Consider the following 13,226-nt stretch of genomic DNA (forward strand, 5'->3'; position numbering starts at 1 on the left):
GAAATAGTTTATTTAAGATACTTGATAAATTTTAAAGTGTTACATAAACATTGATGAACTTGATGATTATTATGGTTTTATATTTTGGACATTCTCCTTTTCTTCTCTTACTTAGGATCAGGAACTCTATTTCTTCCATGAACTTAGTCCTGGAAGTTGCTTTTTCCTGCCAAAGGGAGCCTACATCTATAATACACTTGTTGAATTCATTAGGGTAAATATCTTCTTCTGTTATATTGTTCCCAAACATTTTCAAATGCACAGTCTAAATTTAAGGCGGGGGGGAGGAAATAATTTTGATTTTGGGGAGTAGATAAAACTACTTGAATGTGAATTTGTTTTTTCATGCTATAAAGTTTTTTAAGCCTTTTGATAATAATATATATTGATAACCATTATATTAAAAGGCAGGGCATATATATATACATGTATGAGTAAATCCACTAAAATTGATTTGTGATCTAGAGACATCTGGTCTTCTTGTAATTTGTTGGCACACTCATTTATCTCAATTGAGGCCTCTTCTCAAAGTTCTCTTAGTTTGTTTACTTTGACATAGTTTATTTTTTAAAATACTGATATAATTGTTTGTCTAGTCCATTATTTTTAGGATCTTGGTTTTATTTTGGGTGTTTGCTTTTTCAGAGTGAGTATAGGAAAAGGGGATTCCAGGAGGTCGTCACCCCAAATATCTATAATAGCAAACTCTGGCTGACTTCAGGACACTGGCAACACTACAGTGAAAACATGTTCTCTTTTGAAGTTGAAAAGGAGATATTTGCTCTGAAGCCCATGAACTGCCCAGGACACTGGTATTATAGCTTGCTTTGAGATTCTAGTAATGTTATCAAGTGTTATAATTAAACTGAATTTGTTTTCTCTTTCTGGAAAGATTTTCTGTTTTAAGATATACTCCATGTTCTTCTGGGGAATTTGGCTAAGTGTATTGTATTTTTTTCTGACTAGGACCCAAGGATCTGGAAATATTCACCTTCATAAGGGATATGTATAAACTCCATAGACGTTAGGAAGATGCTTAAATATATATGCTCTTATTAAAGTAGTATTTCTTTTTTCTATCTACATGCTGTGAACAGAGGACTGTTTGACCATAGGAGTGAGGAGTGCTGTGGGCCTAAGAAATTCAAAGTCAGCCTTTTGTTCAGACTATTCTTTTCTCAGTTCTACAAGCATTTATTTAGTGCCTATTATGTAAAAGGCACTATGATGGAATAGGTATACAAAGATAAGAATTACCTTCCGGGTAGTTTCTCAAATAGGAAATTAAGTCACAAAAGCAGCTAAGGAAAAACCTGAACTATATTTCTAGGAATCAGGTGGGGTTAACTCATCTTTCTAGGTTTTTTCATGATATTTGCACTCATCCAATCTAAACAAAAATAAATTTTCTTTGAGTTCCAAATTCTTTCCTTCTCTCCAGGTACTCCCTTACGCATTGAGAAGGCAGGCAATATGATGCCTATTATAAGTGTAGTAGAGCTAGCAGGTTTTTAAGTGGGCTATCTTAGCCTTCTCAAACTTCTGCAAAGAAATGGCTCATTGTCTAGAGCTGATTGTTTCATAATGTATTCTCTAGTTTTATTTATATAAGGCCCTTAAATTGCTTCATAATAATCTATTTATGAATAAACTCAGAAACCCAAAATTTGAGAGATGTTACTACTTCTAATTTGAAATAAGATTTTCTGTTAGTTTTCTGTGGGAATCTATTTTACTATAATTAGTGGTTCTCAAGAGTGTGATCTGGGGACTTGTAGAGGACCTTCATAACCCTTCAAGGGGGATCATGAGGTCAAAACTGTTTTCATACTACTATGGTAAATATGGATAAGATACAACCTTATTAAGAAAAGTTGTCTGAGACTGGGGAAAGAGGGCAAGTTCTTCAATTTTTAAGTGTTAAAGAGATCCTGAAACCAAAAAATTTTGAGAACTACTGTTGTAACATTTTGCCAATGTCATTAAACTAATTGGCTGTTTTGGAGACTTAGATATATATCAGTGTATTCTCATAACTTTCCTTTTATTTCCAGTCTTATGTTTGATCACCGGCCCAGATCTTGGAGGGAGTTACCTCTGCGAATAGCTGACTTTGGGGTACTTCATCGGAATGAATTGTCAGGAGCTCTCACAGGGCTCACAAGAGTACGGAGATTCCAGCAAGATGATGCTCACATATTCTGTACCATGGAGCAGGTACTAATTAGATCCTGTTAAGTCAAATTTAAAATGCCAGAATACAAGTAATAACAATTAATCAACAGTTTTCATTTTTTTTTTTTTTCTAAACAAAACAAAGATTGAAGAGGAGATAAAAAATTGTTTGGACTTCTTGCGTGCAGTGTATGATGTGTTTGGATTTTCCTTTAAATTAAACCTTTCAACTCGCCCAGAAAAATTCCTTGGAGATATTGAAATATGGAATCAAGCTGAAAAGGTATTTTCATTTTATTGAAAATTTATTGGAATTGAATTGAATCTGAGAATATTTTACGAAATACAGGTTTCTTTAAATGAGCTTAAGCAAGAGGCTGGTGAGGGTGTTGATGTTGTCATTGATAATCCACACATTGCAGAGAATTAAGTTATCATTTCTGCCTGATTAATTGATTTTTTTTTTGTTTAAAGAAAAGATTGGTTTTAGAATAATAATCAAGTTGTATTTACTGGGAAAGGTAGTATATGAAGGGATAGGAAATATTATCTTAAGTTCTAAACTAGAATTGAAGGCAGTGATTCATATTTCTATTTTAATCTGTTTTGTTATCTTTAGCAACTTGAAAGTAGCCTTAATGAATTTGGTGAGAAGTGGGAGTTAAACCCTGGGGATGGAGCATTCTACGGACCAAAGGTTAGTACCCCAAAATATTAATTAATGTAGATACAGGGAAGGGATAATTGAAAGTCTCAGAAAATCTTGGCTTTTCTCTGATGAAATAACATTCTTGATAATTTTATTCAATGAAATTCCCCTTCAGTTTTTCATAACAGGATTAGTAAGAGGCAGTGAGCATAATCTGTATCCCATTGTCACTTTTGAAGTATTTTTCTCTTATACCACTAAGACTTTGTTTCAATTTTTCCTAGTGAAATATTTCTAAAATATATTACATATAGAAAAATAATAAATAGTTGTGTCATCAGGAATAGAAGGATGTGAGCTTTTCATACAGAGAATGAGGGACAACCAATGGATAGTGTTTCTCTTCTTCCTCCAGGACTGAATTTAAATTTCTTTTTAGCTTTCTCTTTTAACTATCCAGCTAGTCACATATAAGTTATTACCCTATATCCTTTGGTACCAAAATGTTTCTATTAAAGAGGCAATATCATTCAACCTTTATCATTTGATCTGATATATTTTCTTTAGGTAAAAGTTAATTTTTATGGCTCCATATTAAAGATCAGTAAAGAACTCTATCTTGCATAACATATTGGGGAGGCACTAGTTGTTGGGATCAGGAAAGGAAATAATACCTTCATGTAGAAGATGATGCTTGAGCTTTGTCTTGACTGAAGAAAGGCATTCTATGAGGTTGAGGTAAAGAGAAAAGACATCTCAAGCATGGAGGGTGGCAAAGGTGTAGAGATGCAAGGTGGAGGAACACTGCTAAGGCCAATTTGGCTACATTAAAAAGTACTAGAGGGGCAGCTAAGTGGCGCAGTGGATAGAGCACCAGCCCTGAAGCTGGGGTCAGGTTGTAAAGAATCATGCCAATTAAGCACCAAATCCAATGGTCTTTTTTTTCAGTCACTCTGGAAGTTCCAGACTTTGGAATATTTGACACCTGGCCCTACCCACTCTGCTTTCCCTTCTGAAACTTGGTTTTCTGATTCTAATTCTGGCTCCTTTTCCTCCCTTTCCTATCTAATGCCATAAATATCTCTCTCTCCCTCCCCCCTTCTTTCCCTCCCTCCCTTCCTTCCCTCCCTCCCTCTCTCCCCCAAATATCCACTTTTATTTGTTCCCATGACTTCAAGTGCCTCTCCCTGGTATTTACTTCCAAGTCCATGTCTTTAGTCCTCAACTTCTCCATATTTGAATTTTCAGTTACCTAATACACATCTCTCCCTATCTATTCTCTCTGCCTGTATCTTGAAGTTTAACATATCCAAGACAAACATCTCTTCTTTTTCTCTCCAAACTTGTTCTTGATAATTCGGTTAAATTAATGGATCTCAGCAATCCCTTACCTCAGTGCCCTCATTTTACAGAGAGATCAAATGACATGGCTCTGATTTGTTTCTTGTACATAATAGGCACTACTTTAATGTGCATCCTGTGAATGACATACTATGATCTCAATCACCTATTTTCAAAATTTCAATTTTTTTTTTTTTTTTTGGATTCCTCTTCCTTCATCTCTTATATTGAAGATACTGTCCTGTCCTTCTTCCATTCCTACTGCTAGTACTCTAATTCAGGCTGTTGTTCTCTCTTCATTATTGTGATACCTCCTTTCTGTTACTTGCACAAGACATTCTTCCTTCTCATTTCTGACTTCCTCTGGTTTCCTTTATATATAAGCCAAAGTCTTACACGCTGCAAGAAACCTCCTTGATGTTTCTTTCTAAAGTTCTCTCCTGTTAGTGTGTGGTTGTTTATAGTTTCTTTCATTAGGCTTTCTATCCCCACTGCAGAATTGTGCTTGACATTAGGTACTTAATGCAGATTGACTGACTAACCAGTTATTTGTGCTCTATCTCTACCTGGGACAACTGTCATTCCTGATACTGATGACTGTTCACATTCCCTCCTTATGCCTTCTGGTGTGGAATTTAAACTCTTAGCCTATGGTCCAGACTGTTGACATTCAGTGTACTTTGGTATAGATTATCTTTCCCCATTCTTCACACTTACTTTTTTATATTTCATCCACACCCAGTTATTCATCATTCTAAAATCATGTCCAGCCTCGAAGTTCATTTTCAAATAGCACTTCCTCAGTAAAACTACCTCTATTATCCCTCTCTTCAGATTCCCTTCATTCTCCCTACCTGAGGTGTGTACACAGGCGACAAATGATTTCTCTCTTTCTGAACATTCATAGCCTTTCAATTGTATCAGACAGGCAATGTATGAAGAAAATCTGTTCACATTGAGCCTCCGACACATCTAATTACTGTGTGACCTTGCCTGAATCACTTTAAACTCTTAGAATGTCACTTTCCTCAGTAATAATTCATGTAAAACTTGCAAACTGTTAGCAATCTCAGATGAGACCATTTATATAAATTGCACTTTTTAAATGTTAGCTAATATTGTTTGTATTATCATTCTTGCACTTAGCTTATTTTAATTGGTTATTTGTATGTAATATACATTTAATTATTACTCAATTTTGATTAAAGAAGATATTGACAATGAAATTTCACTTTACCATTCTTTATTACTATAGAGATTATTTCAGTGAATTTGATCTTTCTTAGATTGACATTCAAATTAAAGATGCTATTGGTCGATATCATCAGTGTGCAACAATTCAACTAGATTTTCAACTGCCAATTAGATTTAATCTTACTTATGTAAGGTGAGTGCACATCTACATTTTTTCCAGGTGAGTCTTTAATTAAAAAGGAATATTTAAAGGTTCCTCCAAGAAAGTGCTCCTCTGAGGCTTTATAGTATCATAGATGTAACTCATCTACTTTTTGGAAACTGATGTAAATGAAAATTAACTCTGGGACTAACCAAGCTAGAAAGATTTTGGGTTTGGGCCCCATTTTGCACTCTGTCTGTTGTCCTAGGATTTGTCTGGTTAAATGTGGAGATTCATACTATTGGGTTGATGAAAAAGTATGACCTTTTTTTAGCTATAGCAATTCTCAACAGCTGTCTACCAGATTACATAGGGGTTGTGATCCATGCCAGTGGAGGGAGAGCCTACGTCAAAGAATAAGACATGTTTAAAGCTAAATATTTACTCTGGAATAAGCAAAAATATGTTGTCTTTTCTTTATAGTCATGATGGTGATGATAAAAAAAGGCCAGTAATTATTCATAGAGCCATTTTAGGATCTGTGGAAAGAATGATTGCTATTCTAACTGAAAACTATGGAGGCAAATGGTAAGGCAAAAGCACGTTCTTTTAAAAACGTAATGCCTATACAAATTGTTAGACTTGGTTAATGTGTTTATTGGTTTTGCTAAACTGTTGCTTGTTTCGTTTTTTCCTCTTTTTGTTATAAGGGATGACCCTCTGGGTAGGGGTGGTAAATGAACATATTGAGAAATGGAGGTGAGATACAAATAAAGGATAGCAATAAAAATGAAGAATGTAAGCTTTCTGAGGGTAGAATATTTTAATTTTATCTTTGTATCCCTGGCTTAGGAACACAAAGACAAAACTTGTGCATGGGATTGTTCATGTGTTAGCCATTTGATGAATGAAGATGGCAAAGGGGGAAATGGTAGTATCTAGATAGTATTGCCAAGTGAATATGTGATTTCATTTTGGTATAGGGAACTTCCTGGGGAAGAAATTTCCTTTACTAATGCAAATCAGCACATTCTCAGTAACAAAAGAGAATTACCTCGACCAGGACTTCTTAAATTTTTTCTACTTGTCACCCTTTTTTGCCCAACAAATTTTTATGTGACCCCAGGTATATAGGCATATAAAACAGACCTATAAATCAAACATTTACAGATAATAAATCATAATTTTATGACCCCTCTCTCCCCCATATTCACTTACAAGACTCCATATGGAATCACAAACCATAATTGAAGAAGCTAGGGCCTAGAGGATCAAGAGGTTACTGGATTTGCCCAGGGATATATAATCAGCATGTGTCAGAGAAGGGGCTTGAAGCTAGGTCTTAGTGATTCCAAGGCCTTCTTCCTCTCTATGATTTCTATCTGAATATGTAAAATAGCCAAAGGAATATCTTTTGTCTTTTCTTTTTGTTAGGCTAGGAAGAGAGCATAGTTTAATTGAGCTTTTGGATCCATGATCTTTTTATTTCATTTCAGTTAAAATGTCAGTGAATGATAGTTTATTTCAAATCACTTTTTGAAACTTCATCATCATTGTGAATAGAATTCTATTCAGATATTATTAAGAACAGATATAAGAATTTTACCTTTGTTACTAGTAACTAGTGTGCCTAACATTTTCATTTTCTTCCATAGGCCTTTTTGGCTGTCTCCTCGGCAAGTAATGGTGGTACCAGTGGGACCAACATGTGATGCATATGCCCAAAAGGTGATCCATAAAGTTTGGGAGCTTAAACTTTATTGCTAACATTCTTTTTAGGCTTTTGCAAACTAGTTTTTTTTTCTCTCAGGTTGCTTATTTCAAAGAGAAATGTGATTCTCGCTGTCATAGGTATGCCTGGTAAATTATATTCATTTTTTTAACTTTGAGGAAGATAATTACTGCATGATCAGAAGCAAGATTTACACAGCTGTAGATTTTAACAGATTGCTATGTTTAAAATATCTTTATTTTTCTTTAAAATGTCCTTGAGCCTTTTGAAAACCTAGTAGAAAAAAAATTAGGAAAGCATTTCGCAAATTTATGTTTCATTCAGCTGTTGTCCTTCAGTTGCATATGGCAAGTGTTAGTTTGGGTACCTGACGCTTTGTCCCTTGTAGTAATTTCATCTGAAATTTTTGACTTTTCTCATCACCCTTTTATGAAGTGTGAGGATTTTAAAATTCATTTAAATTGAAAAATAAGTTTTTTTAGCCTGTTGGTTTAAAACAATACCTATTATGAATTGGATTCTTTAACACCAGGGTAGATAGCTAAATTTTATCAAATGTCCTTTTATTGGCATGTATAATTGGAAGGGTACATTTTATGAATGGATGTATGTCAGGCATTTGGAAGCAGAACTGAAGTTCACTAGAACTGAATAAAATAACTGAAAACTGATGGTCAGTCTTGTAATGATCTTCTCCATTCTTGTGAGAGATTGGTTCCCAGATGGAAGACATCTAGTCAAACCTCGGCCTAGACATCTTTCCAACTTGATGTAGGACCTATTAAAACTTTTATCCCCAAACCTCATCCTTCAAAAACTGAGGGCCACATTTCAAGGTTTTTGGATACAACTAGCCTTTGAAGTAGGGCTTTAATAGATTATCATTATTAGTTGTAATAGTTTGGTAATGAAGATAAGGTTCCAAGTTTCAACTGTGTATTAATTCAATTTGGTAAGTACTTATTGAGTGACTGTTCTGTACAATACATATTCTCCATTTGCTTCCTTTGTGTAACATGTAGGGGGCAAGTATTGTTCAAAGTACAGGATAGATACTTCTGGGTACCAGGAATCTTTAAAATGTCTGTATTTGCCTAGAAGAGAGCATCACCACTTTTCCAGGTCAGTCTCTCCTCATATATTCTGAAATGGAGAATCTTAGATGACCCTTGGAAAGAAAGAACAATGATTTGGATATTTCTCTGCATTGTACTCGCATGTGAAGGGCTTTTTTAATTTGGATACTGCTGGTACAGTGTATAACCAATTATTAACTTTTGTGTATTACAGATCAAAATTTTGAGCTTGATTGTTTTTGACTAGCATGTCATAAATAAATTAATCCCCATGTGAACTTGATCTTTGAAAAAGTCAACATTTCTCTTACTTTGAAGTTATTGTTTTTTAAGAAAGAACATCTCACTGAAGCATTACTCATTGGAACGATTAAATTTAACCACTAGTTATCTTAGAATTTGTTTCGTAGAGGTTTTATTTATTGTTTTTTCCTAGAGGCAAATCTGTGGATTCTTTTGACGCTTTGTTTTCTGTATTCAGAAATTCTAGGCAGTTTTTTAATAGTGTTTCTTAGATTATGATATTCAGACTTTTATTTGTGTTCTTGGAGATTTATAATATAAATTGTTTCTCTACATTGTCTTCAACATCATATATTCTGCTATTGTGGAAATCATATTTTCTTTTCATGTCAAGCAGGACTTTTAGCTTCTTTTCTCCTACATAGTCCTTCACTTTTGTGTAATCGCATTCCCAGTTTTTGTTTGTTTGTTTTAATAGTAAAATTTGTCACAATGGATTCAAGTTTTTCTTTTCTACCAATTATTTCAACCATGCAGATCATTAATTATGCTTTCATAATTCTTGTTTCTCTCAAATTAGTACATTTCACTAGTGGTTCTTTGTTCCGAGAATCTAATGTTTTCTGCTTCATTGACTGTCTTATCTTCCATTATTTGTTCATGGATGTCTAGACTCATTTAGCTGATCTAGAGGCCATCTACCTTTTTTGTTAATTATTATCTTTCCTGTTGATTGATATGCTTATGTTTATGGTCTTTAATTGAACTTTCTCCTTTGAGCTTTATTAATTTTGGTCTTTTCCCTAGTATTTCTTTTATTTACTTTCTAATACCTTTCTTTTTGATTGTGTCTTCCCTATGGAGTGGGTCTCAAAGCCATCTCTAGCTCATCCCATGCTGGGTAATTCACATTTCACCAGCCTCACTTTCTGTATTCTGTGATTTCTGGAAGACAGATCTGATCCCTGCTAGGCTCTTAGCTTCTGGTCAGAACTGATGGTATACGGTATACTTTTGTTCTTTTCCAGAGGAAGTCACAGCTAGAGCAGATTTTTGTTTTTTAGATTTCCCAAGTTGCTATCAAAGGTGGAAAGGATAATCAGTGAGTGCTGTTATATAAGTATTATATTATCCTAGATGGGTTTCTGCAATGAAATAATTGGGTTCTGTAATATAATATTGTAATTCTGTAAGACAATAGGGAACAGAGTGCTGAGTGTTTTGAGTGTTAAGAATTTGCCTTCTCTGCTGTTAGTTCATCAGATTTTACCTTTTTTTTTTTTTTTTTTAACCAGATTTTACCCATTCTTAGTGTCTTAGACCAGGGAATTGGCTGAACTGCTTTATCTCATGTGCACAATTCCTTTTTGAAGACATTTTAGAGGCCATGATAACCAGAGAAAATGGTCAATCCTTCATCTTGTTGGTCATATGACCCAGAAGTTTCCCAAAGCATAACTTAGCATGACATTGTAAAATAGTGCTTCCTTCAAAGTAACAGTAGGATTTCACTTGTTGTAAAGGTAGAAATATTTGTGCTAGCCAAGTGTATTAATTTATTGTACAATTAAGAAAAAAAAACTTATCAAAAACCTGGTTGATATTTTTTTGTTGGGAATAAAGGTAAATTAGTATGGTTAAACTGGTATGCCAATGGCAAGGACAAGTGATGGCGTTAAAAGACCTACTAGAAAGTGCGTTTGAGAATGATGACTTCTATTCTTTAATACATTAGCTTACAAGCTTAAAAATTTCTTTAAAATTGTATTTGAAATTCATTTCACTAAACTTATAACAATAGCAGCTGTTCATTTAATGCTTGTTTTCAAAGGAAAAGTTTGTGTTTGTAATGAAAAGAACTGTAAATGTTTCTTTAAACATAGTAATTTAGAATATGTTCTTCAAGTTCATTTAAATTCCTCTTAGTAATCTCTTTAGTTATATCATTGTATATATTCGTATAAAGGAAATAATTGCATTGAGAGGCAGCTTTGAAAGCAGTAACTTGCTGCTGGGAAAATTTTGTTAATCAATTAGATGATGTTCCTTCACCTGATTTAACATAGAATCTGTTGCCATCTTTCAATTGTCCATACTCTGCATTTTTGCTTTTTGTAAAACAATAAAATAAACAAAAAAAAAATGCCCATAGAAAGTTGACTATGAATAGTTACTGCTGACTACATTCAGAAGGTATTCAATAGAGAAAGCAACCCTATATAAAGGATTAGAATCATTTCATAAATACCAAATGGAAGCTATTTGTAATCAGTGATACAAATACAAAAAAATTGTACTTTGAATCTCATAAAGTGATCGGTTAATTTAATGACTGCTTATAGAGTATTTATAGAGTAAAATATCTTGAGTTATTATTCACATAGTCTTTAATATTGTTTTAATGCAAAATTTAAGTGTGTCCTTTAAATATCTTAGTATTATTTTCAACAATACCCTCTTGAAGATTCAAGTTAAGGGAGTTAAGGGCCACCAATGGATTATAAAGTCATAAATCAAAATATGGTTTGAATGTAAAATCTATAACGATTTATTTTGTCTTATTAGGTACAACAACAGTTCCATGATGCTAAATTAATGACTGACATTGATTTGGATCCAGGCTGTACATTGAACAAGAAGATCAGAAATGCACAGCTAGCACAGTATAACTTCATTCTAGGTAAAAATGAAAAAAATGTAAGGGCTATCTCTAGTGCCTTAAAACTGGGCTGGACTGAGGCTGTACACCAGAAGAGGGTTGGGTGAGCTGCTAGAAAAACTTGTTCATTTTAAATCAGCTGGTTTGGGGAGCCTTAAAGTTTTGCTACAGATTTCTGTAATACACATGATATAATGAAGTCTTTTGATGTATAGAAAGATATCTAAAAGTTTAAATTTTTATATCCTTTCACTCCTTATATTTCTCAGTTAACACAGAATATTTCTCTTGTATTATCTATCATTCTTGAGAGGGCAAAGCTCAGTGAGCAGTAGAAGTTTTAATTACATACAATTGTTCACATTTGCAAGATACTTTGTTATAAAATGCTTTTTTTTTTCCCCCCACAGTTAATTCTATCAGTGATAATGCATGCATTATATTTTTCTCTTTTTATGTATGAGAGAACTGTTACAAGGGGAAATGATTTGTCCAAGGTCCCATATCTTTGTGATAGAGCCAGTAAAATGTACAGAGATTGAATGTAAAAATTCATGTAATAGTTGATCCATCTATCCTGGGTAAGCCAGTAAGGTATAAATGTCCATAACTGGATAATCTTTAATTTCCCTTTAAGGAAGTTATGGCTCTTCTAAATATCCTTTCAAATTTGTTCTTGGTCTAGTCTATCTAATGAAGATGTTTTATGTATTTTAGTTGTTGGTGAAAAAGAAAAAACTAGTGGGACCGTGAATATCCGTACAAGAGATAACAAGGTACATGGAGAACGGACAGTCTCCGAAACAATTGAGAGGTTACAGCAGCTAAAGCAGTCTCGAAGCAAGCAAGCTGAAGAAGAATTTTAACAAAGATTTCTTAGCCTGGCCCCCATGATTGGTTCAGTGAAAAAACCCCAGCAGGTTTTTGTGTTTTTCTAAATAACATTAAATTTTTACAGGTTGTATAACCTCAGTTTTTACTGGCTATAGAGGAATATCTTTCTTTGCACTGCCTGCTCAGACTTTTAATCTCTGTTTTTGCCATTTTTAGACACTGAATAAATATACTTGAAACATTTGATTAATAAAACAGAAAATCTGAAAACTGCTTAGATTTCCTAAGTATCTGATCACTGAAAATAAGATGAAGAATGTTTTAAAGTGGGAAGTATTATGTAAGACATGATTAGTCATAATAAACAATAAATTTAATTTTTCTACTTAAATTGATATTTGAAAACTATGTAGATTAGTGGTAGAAGGTTAAAGAAATAATGAAAAGTTTGATATGTGTCATCAAATGCAAAGTCCTTTTACAATAACATCAGGCAAACATGTATAAATGATTTCATTCAATATTAAAATGTATTGTTTTAAAATAAATTTGTTACTGTGGTGAAGCAAACAAGCATAAGGAATAAGAACTAAATTCTCATTATTTATTTATTTTAAAAAAATCTTCTAAGAATTTACTAAAATTTATAATTAACATTGACAACTTTTAAACATCCTAAGCCTTAGCCAGAGGTAGGTTCTTTAATTGCATGTGTACACACACACACACACACACACACACACACACACACACACACACACACACCACAATGAGACATCAGTTTTAACCTAGTCTTTTGTATTTTCAAATTATATAGTTATTTTGACTTTTTTTTCCCCTAATAGTTTAGTCAGTATTGCCTTACCATATTTTTCCTTGAACCATAGACTAAACCTAATTTCAAAAGGTTTTTCTTTTTCATAATTTATTGAACTCTTTTCTAATATGGTTGTCATCAGTTTTTATACACACTAGGTATAAGTCCTGCTTTATTCACTCTCTCCCAGACTCTCTAATGCTATGAAATTTTAGACAAGTTGACGATATGAATACACACCAAGGTTATCCTACACCTGGACTATCCATTCCTCTGCCTCCCTATTCACCCCAAAAAAACACACACTAAAACTTCTTTGCTCAAATTAAAGTAATACTTACTTGAGTTATTTAATGGATTTTTG

General features: G+C 33.5%; 1 protein-coding gene across 1 annotated transcript in view; it reads left to right on the forward strand.

Annotated features, from left to right (window-relative positions):
• Window positions 1-12,593, forward strand: part of TARS1 (threonyl-tRNA synthetase 1) — a 36,243-nt gene extending 23,650 nt beyond the window's left edge. The window contains exons 10-19 of the mRNA XM_074279495.1: window positions 116-214; window positions 646-812; window positions 2,055-2,217; window positions 2,321-2,458; window positions 2,795-2,872; window positions 5,452-5,552; window positions 5,985-6,089; window positions 7,157-7,229; window positions 11,118-11,232; window positions 11,929-12,593. Coding sequence (XP_074135596.1) covers window positions 116-214; window positions 646-812; window positions 2,055-2,217; window positions 2,321-2,458; window positions 2,795-2,872; window positions 5,452-5,552; window positions 5,985-6,089; window positions 7,157-7,229; window positions 11,118-11,232; window positions 11,929-12,077 — 1,188 coding nt within the window. The 3' untranslated portion in view covers window positions 12,078-12,593. The remainder of the gene's footprint in view (window positions 1-115; window positions 215-645; window positions 813-2,054; window positions 2,218-2,320; window positions 2,459-2,794; window positions 2,873-5,451; window positions 5,553-5,984; window positions 6,090-7,156; window positions 7,230-11,117; window positions 11,233-11,928) is intronic.
• Window positions 12,594-13,226: the final 633 nt, after the last annotated feature.

The sequence above is a fragment of the Sminthopsis crassicaudata genome, chromosome 1, assembly GCF_048593235.1.
Source record: "Sminthopsis crassicaudata isolate SCR6 chromosome 1, ASM4859323v1, whole genome shotgun sequence".
NCBI lineage: Eukaryota > Metazoa > Chordata > Mammalia > Dasyuromorphia > Dasyuridae > Sminthopsis > Sminthopsis crassicaudata.